General features: G+C 41.9%; 1 protein-coding gene across 2 annotated transcripts in view; it reads right to left on the bottom strand.

Annotated features, from left to right (window-relative positions):
• The window catches only part of TBC1D15 (TBC1 domain family member 15), a 99,195-nt gene that overhangs the window by 46,819 nt on the left and 35,101 nt on the right, over nucleotides 1-17,275 (bottom strand). The window contains exons 5-9 of one of the 2 annotated variants that reach the window (XM_065397586.1): nucleotides 16,813-17,023; nucleotides 9,820-9,922; nucleotides 9,088-9,138; nucleotides 8,587-8,784; nucleotides 6,614-6,742 (exon numbers count right to left, since the gene is read on the bottom strand). In XM_065397586.1, the coding sequence (XP_065253658.1) occupies nucleotides 6,614-6,742; nucleotides 8,587-8,784; nucleotides 9,088-9,138; nucleotides 9,820-9,922; nucleotides 16,813-17,023 (692 nt within the window). The remainder of the gene's footprint in view (nucleotides 1-6,613; nucleotides 6,743-8,586; nucleotides 8,785-9,087; nucleotides 9,139-9,819; nucleotides 9,923-16,812; nucleotides 17,024-17,275) is intronic. The other variant, XM_065397587.1, reaches the window with a different exon arrangement.

Raw genomic sequence — 17,275 nt, 5'->3', positions numbered from 1 at the left:
TTGATCAGGGTGGATGCAGTCCACTCCCAATAATAGATGAGGTGGTATCAATTCCAGGAGAGGCAAAGCTGCTTTTGTAATGAGCCAGCCACTCCCAGTCCCAATGTGAAGATGGCACTCAGCCCAATCCCAAAATAGCACTACATAGTTATCTACTTTTCACTGTTTTTCTCATATGAAAAGAGATACTACAGAGGTAGAGCTCTTATCTGCTTTTTATTCCACTGTAGGGTTAGGTGGGGAAAGGGGAGCCACGTGGAGCAGTTTGTTTATGTACACTGAGATGGCCCTAGCATCCTCTTGAGAGATCTTGATGAAACTCACGGAGGTAAATCTGCAATCCTCTTTCGAAGGTTTCTAGGGATGGCAACCTTATTTCTTCCTTCACGATAGGACATTCCCATGCCACTCCACAATGACTTCAGCAGGCATAATTGCAGTAAACAGGTCAGCAGTATACAGACCCAAGCAGCTTTGGGACACCAGCAGCAGCTGTGTTCACTGTGCCTTTGTTACCCCCAAGAATGAGGTATCAGCTGAAATCATTACTCCCGCTGGAAAATAGTGCCAGTACTCATTGCCACTACCCTGTGCTCAGATCCATGGAAACAGGGGATGAAGTTTTATTGTTTTATGCAACCAAACAATTGCCTCATTTCCTACCCCACCATCCATCCCTGGCAGGTCAGACTCCATGTGCAGAGGCACTTCAAAGCTGAAGTGTCAATAAGTATGTCTTATTTAAAACTCTTATGAGAGTAAGGGAAGAGAGCTCTGAAACTTATCTTTTGCTTTCCACTGTCACTGTAAATACACCACCACATCTGTCTGTTTTAGCTGTAGCTGCTGCCGTTGTGACCTTGAGGGGTGGCCCTTTCAACACCCAGGGGAACATCTGACTTTGAGGAAGAGGAGAAAGGAACAGACTAGGGAGGACATATTCAATGAGATCCTGCAAGCCAGTGCGGCATCAGACTGTGAACAGAGGGCCTGGAGGATGAATATAGCAGACAGCCTGGAGAAAGCAGACAGGAGAAAGGCACAGGAGTCCCAGGAGGAGAGGGAGATGCTCTAGGACATAATGGAGCTTCTCAGACAGCAAAACACGAATGCTGCAGGCTCTTGCTAACCTACAGATCCAACAGTCACAGGCCCCCCATCGCAGTCACTGGTTACCTCCATTTTAGCACCTCCTATGCCACCCACCCACACACACAAGGTGGCATCAAGGGCTGCATCCCTATCACTCCACACCAGGGAACACTAAGGAAAACCACAACCTCACATACACTGACCTGCCAAAGCTATGGTTGGTGAAGGTTTGGCAAAAATGGACTGTAATAGGTAGGAATGTTTTCTACCATTCTAATTTTAAAGTTCTGTTCCATTAAATTAGTTCAGGGATTCTCAAACTTCATTGCACCGTGACCTGCTTCTGACAACAAAAATTAATACATGACCCCAGGAAGGGGGACTGAAGCCTGAGCCCGCACAAGCCCCACTGTCCTGTGTGACGGGAATCAAAGCAGAAGCCCAAGGGCTTCAGCCCCAGGCAGGAAGCCTGTAACCTGAGTCCCACTGCCGAGGACTAAAGTCCTCGGGCTTTGGCTTCGGCCCCAGGAGGTGGGACTTGGGCTTCAGCCCCGGACCCCAGCAGGTCTAAGCCAACCCTGGCGACCCCATTAAAATGGGGTTGCGACCCACTTTGGGGCCCCCCCCGCAGTTTGAGAACTGCTGATTTTAGTTTATAAGTTTGCACCATCGTTTTTAATTGCACACTATTTTTGCTCTGTAATACATTTTTATTTTTTAGAAATAACTAGGGCCCTACCAATTTCATGGCCATGAAAAACATGTCATGGACCATGAAATAAGCTCTTCCCTGGGAAATCTGATCTCCCTGAAATAGTTGGGCTGGGGAGGGACAGTACTTGTCCTTCCCCTGCACAGCTGTTATCCGAGGGAGATCAGACCCACCTCCACAGACAGCGCAGAAGTGCCGGGGCTCGGGGCTGCCTTCCCAGTGGCTCCTGCCCAGGGTCCGGACTCCTGAGCTCTGGGGTTGCTGCTGCTGCCCCCATCTCCCCCTGCCCGGGCTCAAGCTCTGGGCTTCCACTCCCTCTCCCTCTCCCCTACCATGGCTCCTGCCCGGGCTCTGGGCGGCCACCCCCCCCCCCCACAGCTCCTGCCAGGCTCAGGGTTGCCCCCCCCCCCAGGTTTGGGGCTGCTTACCCCCACCTCATCCCCTGCCCAGACTCAGGGACCTGGACTGGGGGCTACACCCCCTGCGGCTCCAGCGGGACTCGGGCCTTCCACCCTCTGCGGCTCCTGCCCGGACTCAGGGACCTGGGCTGGGGGCTGCCATCCCCTGCAGCTCCAGCCCCCACAGCTCCTGCCAGGCTCCTGCCCCCGACTCCTGTTTGGGCTCGGGGCTGCTGGCCCCCCCTCGGCTCCTGCCCAGGCTTCCACCCCGTGGCTCCTGCCAGGGATGGGGCACCCATTTTTCAAATTGTCCAGGGCCCCTGGCTCTGACTAGCAGCTAGGATCCCCTGGTTGGGGTGTTTCCAGCAGCACTGGGAAAATCAGACCAGCCTCCACCTCCGGGAGCCTCTTCCAGCTGCAGGAAACTCCGCAGCTGCTGCCTTCAGAGATTAGCTCTGAAGGCAGCACAGAAGCGAGTATGGCAATCCTGCAACCCTCTTACAACAGCTTTGAGACCCCCACACAATCCCCTTTTGGATCAGGACCCCCCCAGTTACAACACGGTGAAATTTCAGATGTAAACATTTGAAATTGTGAAATTGACCAATTTTAAGACCCTGTGGCCGTGAAACTGACCAAAATGAACCGTGAATTTGGTAGAGCCCTATTAATAACATGCCTAGCAATACTCAAAGCACATCACTTGTAATAGAACAGGACCATAACTCATAGGTTCAGTGAAAAAGTAGTGTAATGATTATAGATGTAAAGTAGACAGCACATAGTGTACATTTATGAATTACATCTTTTAATGAACCAATGAACTAAGTGCTATGCAATTCCTAGTAACCCTCAAACCTTCAGGACCAGGTAGAGCATAGTCCAGCTAAACAGACTACCGAGGCTGAGCATTAAAGTGCTCTTTCAAGTTCTCCTATCAGCCACATAGCTTCAAGCTGAGCTCTTCTAATGATCTTTCATCTGGTTGTTCAAAGTCAGCAGAAAGCCTCTCCACCTTTGCCCTCCACTCCTGCAGCAACTTTTGCCCCTTTGCCTCACAGACATTAGGCAGGACACAACAGGCAGATATAACCATAGGGATATTTTTCTCACTAAAATCTAATCTAGTGAGTAAACACCACCGGCATCCCTTCAGTCTACTGAAAGCACATTCAATTGTCATTTTGCGCCTGCTGAGCCAGTAGCTGAAACTTTCCTTGGAGCTGTCAAGGTGGCCAGCACACAGCTTCATGAGCCAGAGAAGCAAGGGGTAGGCGGGGTCTCCCGGGATCACTGGCATTTCAACATCACCAAAGACAATCCACTGGTTGGGAAAAAATATTCCTGCTTGCAGCTTCCTGAACAGTTCTGCATTCTTAAAGATGTGAGTGTTATGCATCCCTGACCAGTCCACACTGATATCAGTGAAGAATCCCCATTGATCCACCAACACTTGCATAACCATAAAGAAGTAGCCCTTTCTGTTGGGCTGGTACCGGAGAAACTCCCCAGACTCCATTTTGCATTTCTAATCTCCATTTTCTAACCCTAGCTTCCCACTTGACTAAGCAGGAGTCACTTCACAACTGAGCGTTGTAGGTCACGTGACCACTGCAAGTAAAATGAGGTATGACCACAAAGTGTTTTTAGGCTGAGCATGCCCAGTGCAAAAGTGGGGGAAAGGTCATTGGCAGAAAGCCAAGAGTATCTAAAATGGTGACTTGGCAAAAAGCTAAGTAGGGCAAGGTCTTAACTCTGCGGTAAATAACAGCAGTGAGCATGTGCCGAATGTTGGCATACATCCAAGAATGAGGTAATGTTTAACAGTGAGCATGCTCAGAAAAGACCTGATAGCTGACAGAATAAAAAGATTAAAAAGATGGGCAGTTAAAACAGTGGAGAGCAGAGCAGAGCAACTGCTGAAGGAAGTCAGCAGTGTAGCTGAAAGAACTGAAAAGCCGAGCTAAGGAGAGAGAGAGAGAGAGAACGCATGCCACGCTGATAACTGACGGGAGTTGGCAACAGCAGCAATCAAAGAGTGACATCAACGGATTTTAGAGTGTTTGCGAATTCTCATTATAGTATAGTATAGTGTGGGATTAGCGCGAATGTGTGTGTGTATGTTGATAAAGGTGCATAAAATGTTGTGTTCATTGCAATTTACCTATGTAAAATTTAAAGTCCAATTTAAGAACTGCTGTCAGCACCCTGTACAGACTGGTCATCTGTAATAGAGCACACCCACTTAACATCATTCAAACTGTACTGCAGTTTGAGTTCTCTTTAATTTGCAACAAGGGATGTGTGTTTAATCCATGCTTTTAGATTACACTGTATTAGGGATTATTATAGTAATAAAAAGATAGGCAGTGTTCTTTCCAACACAAAGTGTGTCAATCATTTTAATCAGACGGCTATATCTGTATCCTCCAAGTGTTTCCTTGACTACCTTTGAGACCCATACCCAGGGAAAGACAGATTAAGGGAATGATAGGCAGATTATTGTAGGGGTGCCCCAAACCTATTTTTCAGGTTAACAGGGCTGGGGACAAAATAGGAGCATGCATGCCACCTATCGCTTCACTGTAGATCAGGAACCCAATAGCTGCAAATCTAGCCACGACATCCTGCACACTGCCTAGAGTCACTGTCCTGCATAGCAGGATACAATTAACAGCTCTACACCAGAGGTCTCAAACACACGGGCCACGGCCTGCCAAGCTCCCCGCGTGCCTCCCCCCTTCCCCCCCCCCCCGAGTTATTTCCTGAAGCTACCAAGCTCCCCTCCCCCCCAGCGCGCCGCATCCCCGCTCCTCCGCCTACTTCCAGCTGTTTGGCGGTGCTCAGCGCTTTCCAGGAGGGAGGGGGGAGGAGCGGGGAGCCGCGCGCTCAGGGGAGGAGGCGGAGAAGAGGCGGGGCCGGGGCAGGGATTTGGGGAAGGGGTTGGAATAGGGGCAGGGAGGGGGCGGAGTTGGGGGGACTTTGGGGAAGGGGTGGGAAGAGGCGGGGCCGGGGCGGGGCCTCATGGAAGGGGTGGAGTGGGGGCAGGGGCTTTTGTACCTGTATATAAAAAGGTGTCAGTGATGCGGCCTTCGGGTCAATGTACTAGTCCTCATGTGGCCCTCATGGAGATTTGAGTTTGAGATTCCTGCTCTACACACTTGCATGACAATGGCCGCCATCATGGATTTTTCAACTCCAAAAAGATCTCCCCCTGACCAGTAGCAATTCAGCACTGCAAGCTTCCAGAGTGCAATCACCACTTGCTTCTCAACTGTCAGTGCAGCTCTCATTCTGGTGTCTGTGCGCTGAAGGGCTCGGGTGAGCGCTGTATACAGATCCAGGAATGTAGCCTTTCACATCTGAAAGTTCGGCAGCCACTGCTCATTGTCCCAAACCTGCACTACAATGCAATCCCACTAGCTGTTGCTGTTTCCCAGGCCCCAAAGCTCCGTCACCTGCAGCTACTCCATTAATGCCACCAACAACCTTGAATTGTTTTTCACTATGTACCACAGCCATCTGTCCTCAAAGAAATCAACATGTCCTCTGTTGTTGCAGAACTTCCTGCAGCTCTGAATATACCAGAATATTGTTCATTCTGTGTTTGCAACATTCATGACAATAGCGCAAAGTTCTACAGCTTCTGTGCTTCTCTCAGAGATGGTAGATAGCAAAAACTGCCATGTGGGTTTGTGGGATTTTTTAAAAAAAGGTATAAAAGTTATGGGATGGCATTATGGGATGGGAAAAGTTGCATGATGGGAACTTGACCCCTTGCTCACAGCCCCCCCTACACAACTTGTGTGCGCTCCACAGCGCACTGCAAAAATTCTGCAAAAGGCACTGCACCACTGGGTGGTGTGTGGCACACTGTAATACCTACCCATGATGTACCACACTTTACATCAATACAAGCACTCCTGGTGAATAGTCAAAGACCGACGCAAGCAGCCAAGTACGAATTCACAAGTGATACATTAACCACAAAGGCTTTACACCGATGTAACTTGTGTCAACCGAAGTCTGTAGCATAGACATGGCCGTAGTTTAGAACACTTTCCCTCCCTAAGTAGTTTTGCCTCTTCTACTGTATTGGCCAAGGCCCAGTCACCTATCTCCACCTTTTTACTTCCAAATTCTCTTTCCAGCCAATAAAAGTCCTCTGTGTCTTAGGACAGCATTTCTTTGTGTTGCTGCATACTTGCCTTAACATTGTTTGAACAACTCAACAGACTTTGTTTACCCTGTCCAACAACACTGACAAGTTCAAAGTCTTCTGGAAATTGCAAGCATAATAAGATCAGCTCAATGGCAGAGTTTGCAGAGAAGGGGAAAGAACTAAAATCTGACCGTAAGGGGTTGGTTGACTCAGTTCCTAGCAACAGCTTCATTAATGAACATAAATTACCCCTTTGAATATCATTTGCTTTATGGAGTCAGCATCTAAGATTCTTCCTTCTGAATCCATGTTCTTAGTCCATTCTTCAGCAGACACTGGCTCTCTTCTGATAACATCAGGTCGTTTACCTAGATCAATCTAAAATATTAAAAAACCCAATGTTACATGAATGTCATTGCATTGATCCATTAATTTTCTTAAAAAAAACCCCCACACAATAGTATTAAATCCAGCTCTCTCCTCCATATGCACTTGGGGCTACGGCCACAGCACATGGCACTGTGTATAGGGAGTTAAAAAGGAAGGGGAAACGGACAGATTTGAGGAGCATGCCACAGTTCCACAGGGGTTTCTTGCACATCATAGCATAGTAGGGATTTGGGGATGAGACTAGCAGATCAATTGCTGTGTACATACACTGGCCTTTCTCCCCTCAACTCCAGAGAGAGGGCAGTTTTGAAAGTGCAGCAAAGCTCCATGACCAGGAAATTACTTTCCCCTCAGTCCTCAACCCAAATATGTGAGCACTGAGTAGGGCTCAGGCTTCAGACATAGTTTCTACTTTAGCCCTGATGCCCAAAATATTTTGCACATGGCAGCAACAAAGTCTACTTCAGCTCAAGTTGTTTTTAACTACTTAGAAGCCACACAAGTTTAGCATATCAAGGCACACAGGTCAATGTTATCTCAAATAAATCATATCTTTTCTGTTACATCCATGGTTAACTGAACAACTGCTGGGTAGTAAATCCAGGAATCTACAGATTACGTAGTTGAACTTGCCTACAATTTTCATTTTCAGCTATTGAGGAAACCTGAATTATTTGAGTTTTAAAAAGTTTTATAAACACTGCTTCTGAAATATTTAATGTCACGTCAAAGCATTGGGCTGCTTAACTAATCTCACTGCCATGAATCACTTATATAAATAAAACACAATTATTTTATTAACTGTAAAAGAGATCCACAGAGTTCACAATAAGTGATTCATGGTCGAATTACAAGTGCATGGAATTACTTGCTATCCCCAAGTCTTTATAATACAACTACAACTGAGCATTCAATTTAGTATTTTGTTTTAATACAATTAAACCTGTTTAAGTATAAATGGATATTCTAAACTATTTAAATTAACCATGCAAAAATAAAGTTAATTGCACATATATATTAAGAGAGATTGAAGATATAAGTACATAATATAGATCTAAAGCCAAACACAGGAAATAAGCCAAGCAAGAACTGAACCAGTTTAGTTTCTATGGGGATGGTCTTGTAAAATGAGCAACTGGTGTCAATGGGAGATAAATTGGACACTAATGTTAAGCAACAACACTTCATTTTTCTCTGAATGCATGAAAGGAAGAATTTTTATGTACATTCTCAAGCTATTAATGTTGATCTTATGCTATGTCATGGTTTATAGTAGTGCCCTGCAACTCGATGGGATGCAACTACAAGTGTCTGGTCTGGATCAGATGGAAAAACAACTGAACCCTCTTGGGCTCTCCTCCTCCAGCCTGTGGGGTTGGCATGGCAGTGACTGTGTGCCCTGCTCTCGCTGGCCACTGCCACTTTGCGGCGTTGTGCCTTTCACTCTGCAGCACACACATTGCATAGCAGGGGCCAGCATTCAACAGTAGCAGAGAACGCAGCTGCCAACCCCACAGGCAAGAAGAGAGCCGACCTCATGGGTAGGAGGTGGCAGTGTTGACTCAGGTTCAAGGAGAAGGGTCAAGGTCTGGTTGGGTTGTAAAATTTGCTGACCTTCTCAGGCTCAGATTAAGTTAGGTGGGCTTGGATTCAGCCTAAAAGTTAGGCCTGAGCAGACCTCTACTTTATAGACAAGACAAACCAAAGCTTCAAGAGCAAACACAACATGCATCAACAATTTTAAAATCAGTGACCGTAGTGGTGAAGATAGTCAGTATGTAAGAAAGGTGCTTTATGTCTATATTATGCTAATATGCTATCTACACACTCACGCGTGTAATAACTTCAAATCCTGGTTCTTCCTGTTGATTTATCTTTAGTCCTGGAATAGCATCACTGAGGAAGTCTGCCATTTCAGATGGTGGTCGTTGTTGAGTTGAAGGGTCACTTCCTCGCAAACTATCAAAAATATAGTTTGTCACTTTGGAAAATCCTCCCATAGTTGCTGTATATGGATCCTTCTTCAATTTCTATATAGTAGTAGGAGAGGAAAACAAGTTAACAGTAACAGCCTCACATTTCAGACAGCTATTCTAACAAAAATATAAAATTATAACCAAGGGTAATTTCTCAAAAATTATTCTGAAAGTTAAAGTTTTTGTAATAGCAAGTTTGCATAGTATAATTGTAATGTGCTAAAAAAGGTTTAAAAATGAGAAATCACAACAGGTATTAGTCTAACACTAATGATTTCATTTGAGAGATTGGCCAATGATGTGCTAGCTAAATCTAGCCTATTTATATTAGAATAATAAGTCATGTCCAGTGCTTACTTTCCAATGGTGAATGGCCCAAAATGTCTTTCTTCTGTTTAGTAGTTCTCCCTTCACAGAGAAAATACATCTTGAAGCAAGAAGCATCCTGCTAGAAATCTTACAGAAAAACTATCTTTGATCACTAAATCTGAAAACTAATACAATTTAGTCAATATTACCTCCTTTGTAAATCAAATCAATGGGGTGAGATCCTGGTCCCAAAGAGTCAATGGGAATTTTGCCACAGCCTTCAGTGAGGCCAGGATTTCACCCAGTAATTGGCAGTTATAAAACAGAATAGTTTACATTTGTGCAATATTGTGCACTGAGCAGCACATATATTAGGTGAAAAAACATTATTGGTGGAAATAATTCTTTGAGTAATTACCTAACACATTTGGGCAAGACTTGCCTTGTGTTTCTTTTTTCCCCCCCGCTATGAAAAAAATTATCGAGTATATTTAGGTAAAGCTGAAGTAAACAAGGTTTTGCCTATTGAAATAAAATCTGTACAACATGGAGGAGCAGCACTTGGACCTTAAGGAATGGCTGATCATGTGAAAAATAATGAAATTTTATGAACATGTAGTTACAGTATACAAGTAGAACATAAGTTCTTTTCTTTCTACAGAAAGCTTAATTGTTTGGGAAGTTTTTTTGGCAGTGGAAGGGCAGAGGTGTTTTTAGATGACTTAGTTTTAAAATCAAAGGAATACTGATGAGTAGGTAGGTTTTATACATAGTACATACCTGTATTAGACCATATGTTGGTTCATCAAAGAGATTTTCAAAAGATTGTGAAAGACTCTTGTTCTGACAATTGACAAGAAGAATTCTTTTATCCTGTGGAGATCTGTAATAAAATACAATTTGTATCACAAGTTTTCCTACAAATGTTTTTAAAAATTTAGGTTGTGTAAGTTACAATTGGTGCTTTATGTGAGAAAAGCTGATGCTGAACAAAATCATTCTTAGCCCCTTTAACAATACACTTACTAAAATATTTACTATGCATTTTTTCCATAGTTCTCAATCTATTTAATTGCCAGAGTCTGATTAACAAAATACATTGATAATTAACAGGCTAGCATTCTCTAAAATAATGGGACATAGTGCCTTATGACTTAAGTGCCACAATTCTCCTTTGAAATTACTTTCTGCACTTTATGATTCGTTGTAAATTTTGTAACAAAAACATCAGTTGATGAATGAGGAAATGTATGGATGTTTGATTGTGTCTCCCTAGAAGTTTATGCTGAAACATCCTTGAATAAAATAAAGTATAACAGCAAAGGAGCATAACAGACCCTGTATATTCCTTATACATTCCAGGGGTTGTTCTCAGCACCTGGTGGATTTCATGCTAAGGTACCCAACAAAAAGTTTTAAATGGTATAAGAAATTTAGCATATAAATGCATAAGTAATCTAGAAATAAACTGCATTTTCCCACAACAATGCAAGTCTTCCTAATTTTATTTTGTGAGTTCTTCAATCAACAATATTACAATCATGATATCTACTTTCAGCCATATAAGCATATAAAATTAATGCAGCTTGTAAATAGCATAGTCATTATATTCTGAAACTGAACTGTCATATTACAGCCCTGCAAAAGGTATTCTAGTTTGGAATCCAAATGCTAAATCCACTCTGAAACCTGATCATCAGATGGCTGAATTCAACATATTTGAGCAATCTAGTATTTCAGTGAAGCATCTAAAAAATTATGGCAAACCCCTCCCGCCACTGCCCTTCACCTGAGGCTCACTATTCAGGAAATCAATTGGTTAAATTCACTATTTCTAGTCTTTGAAACAAAAATTACTTTTTATTTCATTGCTACATAGAACACATGCCTTGCTATTAAAGTCTAAGATAAGAACTTTAATAACTGTTATCTCTTTTCAGTTCCAACATGACAGGATACAATGTTAATGCAGGAGGATATGAAATTTAACAAGAGATCTCATTTCAAATCTGCCAGACCACAGTCATAGGTCTCTGGCAATGGCAGTTAATAAACCTCAACTGGGTTTTGCTAAAAGCAGCAGAGGGGGAAAAGGTTGAGTCATGTATTATGCTTTGCCAAGCCAGGAGGATGAAAACCCTTGAAAGAAATTTCCATTTTCATTAAACATTCTCTCTCTGGACAGATACTTGTTCAAAACAAAATGTGGAGTTACACACATTCACAAAAGCATTTATTCACAAAATTCCAGCTTTGACAATGTGGCATCAGAACAGGATTGTATTCAATAAAATCAGAGATACAAAGCCAAATTAAATAGCACAGAATGTTCAAAGTGACAAATCCAATAAATATATTTGTTCCATCTCCGCCACTTCAGACATACTGACTTAAGCAGTGACTGAATACTTTCATAACAGAATATTATTAGATGGAAGGCAAAAAGGTTATCAAAGTCCAGGAGGAGGGGGAAATGCCAGCCTGTCCTATTATTATATTATTTTAGAAAGCAGTTATGCTATCCCTGTATGAATATCAAGGGCACAATATGTATGAATAATGGAAACAGCAAGAAAGCAAAACATTAAATAACTGATTATGTAACATTTGTATATAATATCACAGGTGTCTATGACACATCACAGAGAGAATAAAGAGAATATATTGTAACTGAGGTTATGTATGTCAGGAAATTAAGCAAGGAGAGAGGATACTAGCAAGAGGAGGGAAGGGGATTTACACATAATAAGGTTTGAAGTTGGTTGTTATCACAAGGAACATATGATCTTATTTTTATTTTTATTATGTTGATCATATTAAGCAGACACAGAAGTTCAAATATTTGTTGGAGAAACTATGGAAAGGAGTTGGTTTAGAAGAGAGGGAAGATGTGGGGTACAGAATGAGAAAACATTGATTAAAATTAAGATTTTAAAAAGCAGATGAGTCAATGACACTTGTAGATAGTGTGGTCCTATCTCCAGGCAGTTCTACAAACAACCTCAATTTTTGTTAGCTGCCACAACCATGCATAACTCTCAAGCACTCAAGGCACCCTATTCCTCACCATATTAAAATAAAAATCATTATTAGTCAAAAAAATCTTTAGAAAGCACTTTTAGTGTTTTTATATCAATGTACTATGCACAGTAACAAGCTGAGGAGCAAATGATGGGCAGGACAAGGAAACATCTATAATGATGCAACAATAAAAATGTAATTTAAGAACGGCCATGCTGGGTCAAACCAATGGCCCATCTAGCCCAGTCTCTTGTCTTCTGACAGCAGAAAATGCCAGGTGCTTCAGAGGGAATGAACAGAACAGGGCAATTTACTGAGTGATCCATCCCCTGTCATCCACTCCCAGCTTCCTGCAGTCAGAGGCTAGGGACACCCAGAGCATGGGGTTGCATCCCTGACCATCTTGACTAATAGCCATTGATGGACCAAGCCTCCATGAACTTATCCAATTCTTTTTTGAACCCCGCTATAGTTTTGGCCTTCACATCATCACCTGGCAATGAGTTCCACAGATCGACTGTGCATTGTGTGAAGAAGTACTTCCTTTTGTTTGTTTTACACCTGCCGCCTATTAATTTAATTGAGTGATCCCTTGTTCTTGTGTTATGTGAAGTAGTAAATAATACTTCCTTATTCATTGTCGCCACACCATTCATGATTTTATAGACCTCTATCATATTCCCCTTAGTTGTCTCTTTACCGAGCTGAAAAGCCCCAGTCTTTTTAATCTCTCTGCATATGGAAGCTGTTCCATGCTCCTGATAATTTTTGTTGCCCTTCTCTGTACCTTTCCCATTTCTAATGCATCTTTTTCTGAGATGGGGCGACCAGAACTGCATGCAGTATTCAAGGTGTAGGTGTACCATGGATTTATATAGTCACATTATGATATTTTCTGTCTTATCTATCCTTTCCCTAATGGTTCCTAACATCGTTAGCTTTTTTGATTGTTGCTGCACATTGAGCAGATGTTTTCAGAGAACAATCCACGACTCCTAATCTCTTTCTTGAGAGGTAACAGCTAATTTAGATCACATCAAAAATAAAAGTTCTATTATCATAGGATGTATAAGTCCTGACCAAGACAAGTTGCTAAAAATTTTAAAGAATGGACACACTGAAGATAAATCAGAATAAACAAGTAGAAAAGACTTCTCCGTAAACTGTATTAAGTAATTATTCTTTTTGGGAATTCTACTCCTTCTTCTGAAGCATTTGGTACTGGGTACTAGATCTGGATAGAGAAAACTGATTATGTTTAGCAGAGGATTTCAAAATTTGGTTTCATTCCAATTTGCAATGAAAACCAAAAATTTCAGAACTCTCAATGACCCAGATCCGACTGATGGACTGAACCAGACCTAGGGACACTTGAAACCAGGGGGAGCAAGCTGGCAGGAAACCAGGCAGGTTTCCAATGGAATCCTGCCTGGTTTGGTCAGAACTTTGTCAAAATTAAATTGTCTCTGTGAAATGTTTAGATCTCAACTAATAGTCAAATTCCAATGAAAAAATGTTTCAGTGTGTTTCTGACCAGTGCTAGTGGCCACTACCAGAAAGAGAATACCATCCTAGGAAGACCATTAGTCTGATCCAACATGGTAGTTCACATGCTCCTAATCAATGCTACTTTGTGGCCAGGTTGCAGCTTGTGCTGCATACCAGCACAAGGGAGCAGAGGCAGAGGTGGACATGGGGACACCCTATCACTCCCTTTTGCTCCCTTGTACTACCCTGTACCACTGGTTCCTGTGTGCAAAGGGAATTAGGCTTTGCAGAACTGCTAGGTTTCCCCTCCCAGACAGGTGTGCAAGAAGGAAGGGAGTCATCACGGCACCCCTCCAACGGGCCTGGCAGCATAGATACACCAGTGCATCATGAAGTGTAAACTCCTCCCAGTGCTCTAGAAAAATCTGGAGGGAAACTGACTTCCTAAGTCACAATCTCTCTCCCAGTCTGCTCCAGGAGCAGCCCTTTACTAAGGACTGGACCACAAACTGACAATCCAGTCTTTGGTAGAAGTATACTTTAAGCAGCAGTTATATATTTGGGCCTGGTTTACACTTAAAAGTTTTGCTAGTATAGCTAGGTTGCTTAGGGGTATGATTTTTTGCTGACATAATTATGCAGGCAAAAGCCCTAATATATATGCAGTTATACCAGCAAAAATATCCTTTTGCCGATATAGCTTACTTCATTTGGGGAACAGGTTATAACGTATCCCAGCAAAAGGACTTACAAACTATGTCTACACTAGGAGGGTTTGCCAGTGTATCTATACCAGCAAACCTTTTAAACAAGTTCTAATAATCCTGCCTTATTTCTTTTTGTGATACTGCTATTATCATGTTTATAGGCAAACAAAGAAGGATGTTTGTTTTGGTTCAGAGCACACTTAACGTCTCAAGAATAGTACTGAATGAATGTTGTGAGAAGGTATCGACTTTACTGTCAAAAGAGTGCCACTTCAAAGGAGAGTTGCCAAGAAAATGAGAGACCATACATTCATCTTTGGCTAAAGTAATGCAACAACAGATCATGCTGGAAAGGAAGTAGTACCAAGTAAAATATGGGCCAAATGGGATAGGTGGCGATAAGGATAAATTATTCTTGGCTTATTCTCCAAATGCATCAGATTTATACTTGGCTACAAAAAAGAAAAAAGCATAAAACTTTTGTGCTAAACTAAAGTGAATATTACAATTACTGTATTTACAGATTCACAATTTATCTTGCTATTTGCCATAAATTACTTTTCTAATGTAACAAGAAAAATAAATTAAATATGTTGCTACCTTAATGTTATTTCTAGAAAACATCTGGAATATTGTTTTAAAAAAGAATTAACTCACAAATATAGCTAACATGCTTCGAGTCACAAAGTACGTGAACATGAAGCACTCGTTCCAATCCCCAAAACATATTTTAAACACTAGATAGATCTGTAAGAAAATACAAAGCATTAGACAGCTTTTCAAATTAGAGGGGGGTTGCATAGCGAAAGGATATTTTTCAGTTAGAAATGACGACTGTCTACAGTAACTACGTTAACACTGTGAAGCTTGTCACACAGTGAACTGGTCAAAATATTTATTACAAAATTTCATAATCACTATTTCCTTTTTCGACAAGGTGGTATGTTGTGGCCTAATGTAAAACCATCAGATTTGTACTGAGAAAAATTGTTGGGTCAAATAGAAGTCTCAAGTAAAACTGTGCATTTCCCTGCTTCTACTTCGCAGAGTAGTACAGAAAATCTCCTGGTTTGGCTTCAGTAGCCTCCAGGAGATAGGGCCTGATTCCAGGAGACTCCCGGTGAAACTGGAAGGGTTGGCAACCCTAGCCCCGCCTCCCATGCTGCTCTTCTCGCATTGGAGGAAGAGCTCCCCATAAAAATTTACAAAGCAATCTCATTATCGCCCTTCTAATCCGTTCTTTCCCATGATGCTTACAAAAAACTTGACAATGGTTAGACAGCTGGTGTGTCATATTTAGATTCTACGCTCTTTGGGGACAGTCTTTACATGTTTGTATACAGTGCCTAGAACAACAGGCTCCTGGTCCATGACTGGGGCTCCTATGGGCTACCACAATACAAATAATAATTAAAAGACACCAAACAACTACTTCTGGAGCTCAATACAGTGGGAGGTATGATGAAACGTAAGCTATGCATCTGATCAGAAAACAAATTCTACTAGCCAGAGGCCAACACAAAAGAAGTTCCTGCAAGGCAGAACCCCAGTGAAAAAACCAGCCCCTCTGGTTCTGTACATAAAGCTAGTCTAATAGTGACATAATATGCTATCAGGAGGGTATCAGAGGTCAAGATTTGTATTTAGTCCTTCATTTCTGGGTGAGCAGGAGCAGATAATGCTCCAATAACAGGAACAACTTTATCAGAAACTGGAAGGATCCATGGTCAGGTTTCTTGGCCAGTTTTTTTTTTTTTTCCTTCAAATCCTTAAGAAGAGAACGTGAAGTTGTTAAAAATAAACAGCAATAAATGGAGTTCTGAAGACCACTTTGGAGGAAACATTTATATATAGATTTGGATGACAGGGTGGTACTTTTTTTTTTTTTAAACAAAGTTTATCTTCTAGACTCATTTACCCTGACAATGACACCTACAATAGAAATCATCATAATCAATAATAATTATCTTGCTTATATACGACACACACAAAGTGGGTGAGATAACATCTTTTTTGTACCAACTTATGTTGGTAGAAGGGACAAGCTTTTGAGCTTCACAGAGATTTTCAGGTCTGGAGAAGAAAGCTGACGATCCAAAGTGATTTACATAGGTTGACTATTATCACCCCCATTTTTAGATGAGGAAACTGGAAGAGAGAATAAACTCACAGTCACAAACTCGGACAATAGTGAAGTGAGCAATAGAACACAAGTCTCCTTATTCCCATTCTGTACCCACTGGAGGGTGCTAATACCATGAAACATTATAGCTTTTTGCAGAGGTTGTTTGATTTTCAATAGATTGATGAAGCTTGTTTAAACATATCAAAACATTTGAAATGAAAACATGAACTATTAAATCAATTGTTAGAAATTAGATAAATTATTAAAGTAGTGAGAAATAAGATTAAAGGGAAGGGATTTTATTAACTTGTCCCTGTTAAATTTTCAGAACCTACTTTCATACTGGCAAATTTATTACTAGAATTTACAATTATTGCCATTGTTTATATTTATATTATATATTAACATAATTAAAAACTGTTTGATACTTACTCACACAATACCACATATTTTTCAAGGGACACAATCAATAATTTGCTATCACCATGATGGAAGTGAAGAGCTGGGAGGATGACATCATCCTTTAGACAGAATACCAAATAAGACCATCCCATGCCTTCTTTGTTTTGTTTGATTGACTTCAGATCTGCCAAACTGAACTGGAATGACCACTTGCTTTCTCCATTTGCATGAGTTGTAGCATCTTTAAAGACAAAATTGTGACAATTACAGTTTGGTTTCCAAAACTGGTTTCTATTAGCATCTACATATACCCAGGAGAGGATTTACCATGAAACAAACTGTGCAGTGGCACTGGGCCTTCAACAACAGGGGGGGCCCCAAAATGCAGGACAAATCTCATCTGACAATCTGCCCCCAAGTCCTGGCCAGCGGCACAGCAGGGCTGAGGCAGGCAGGCTGCCTGCATGCCATGGCCAGTGGCCCCACACCGCTC

The sequence above is a fragment of the Emys orbicularis genome, chromosome 1 (genome assembly GCF_028017835.1).
Source record: "Emys orbicularis isolate rEmyOrb1 chromosome 1, rEmyOrb1.hap1, whole genome shotgun sequence".
NCBI classification, from domain to species: Eukaryota; Metazoa; Chordata; order Testudines; family Emydidae; genus Emys; species Emys orbicularis.
Note: the sequence above shows the minus strand (reverse complement) of the source record. Positions and strands in the feature narration are given on the sequence as shown.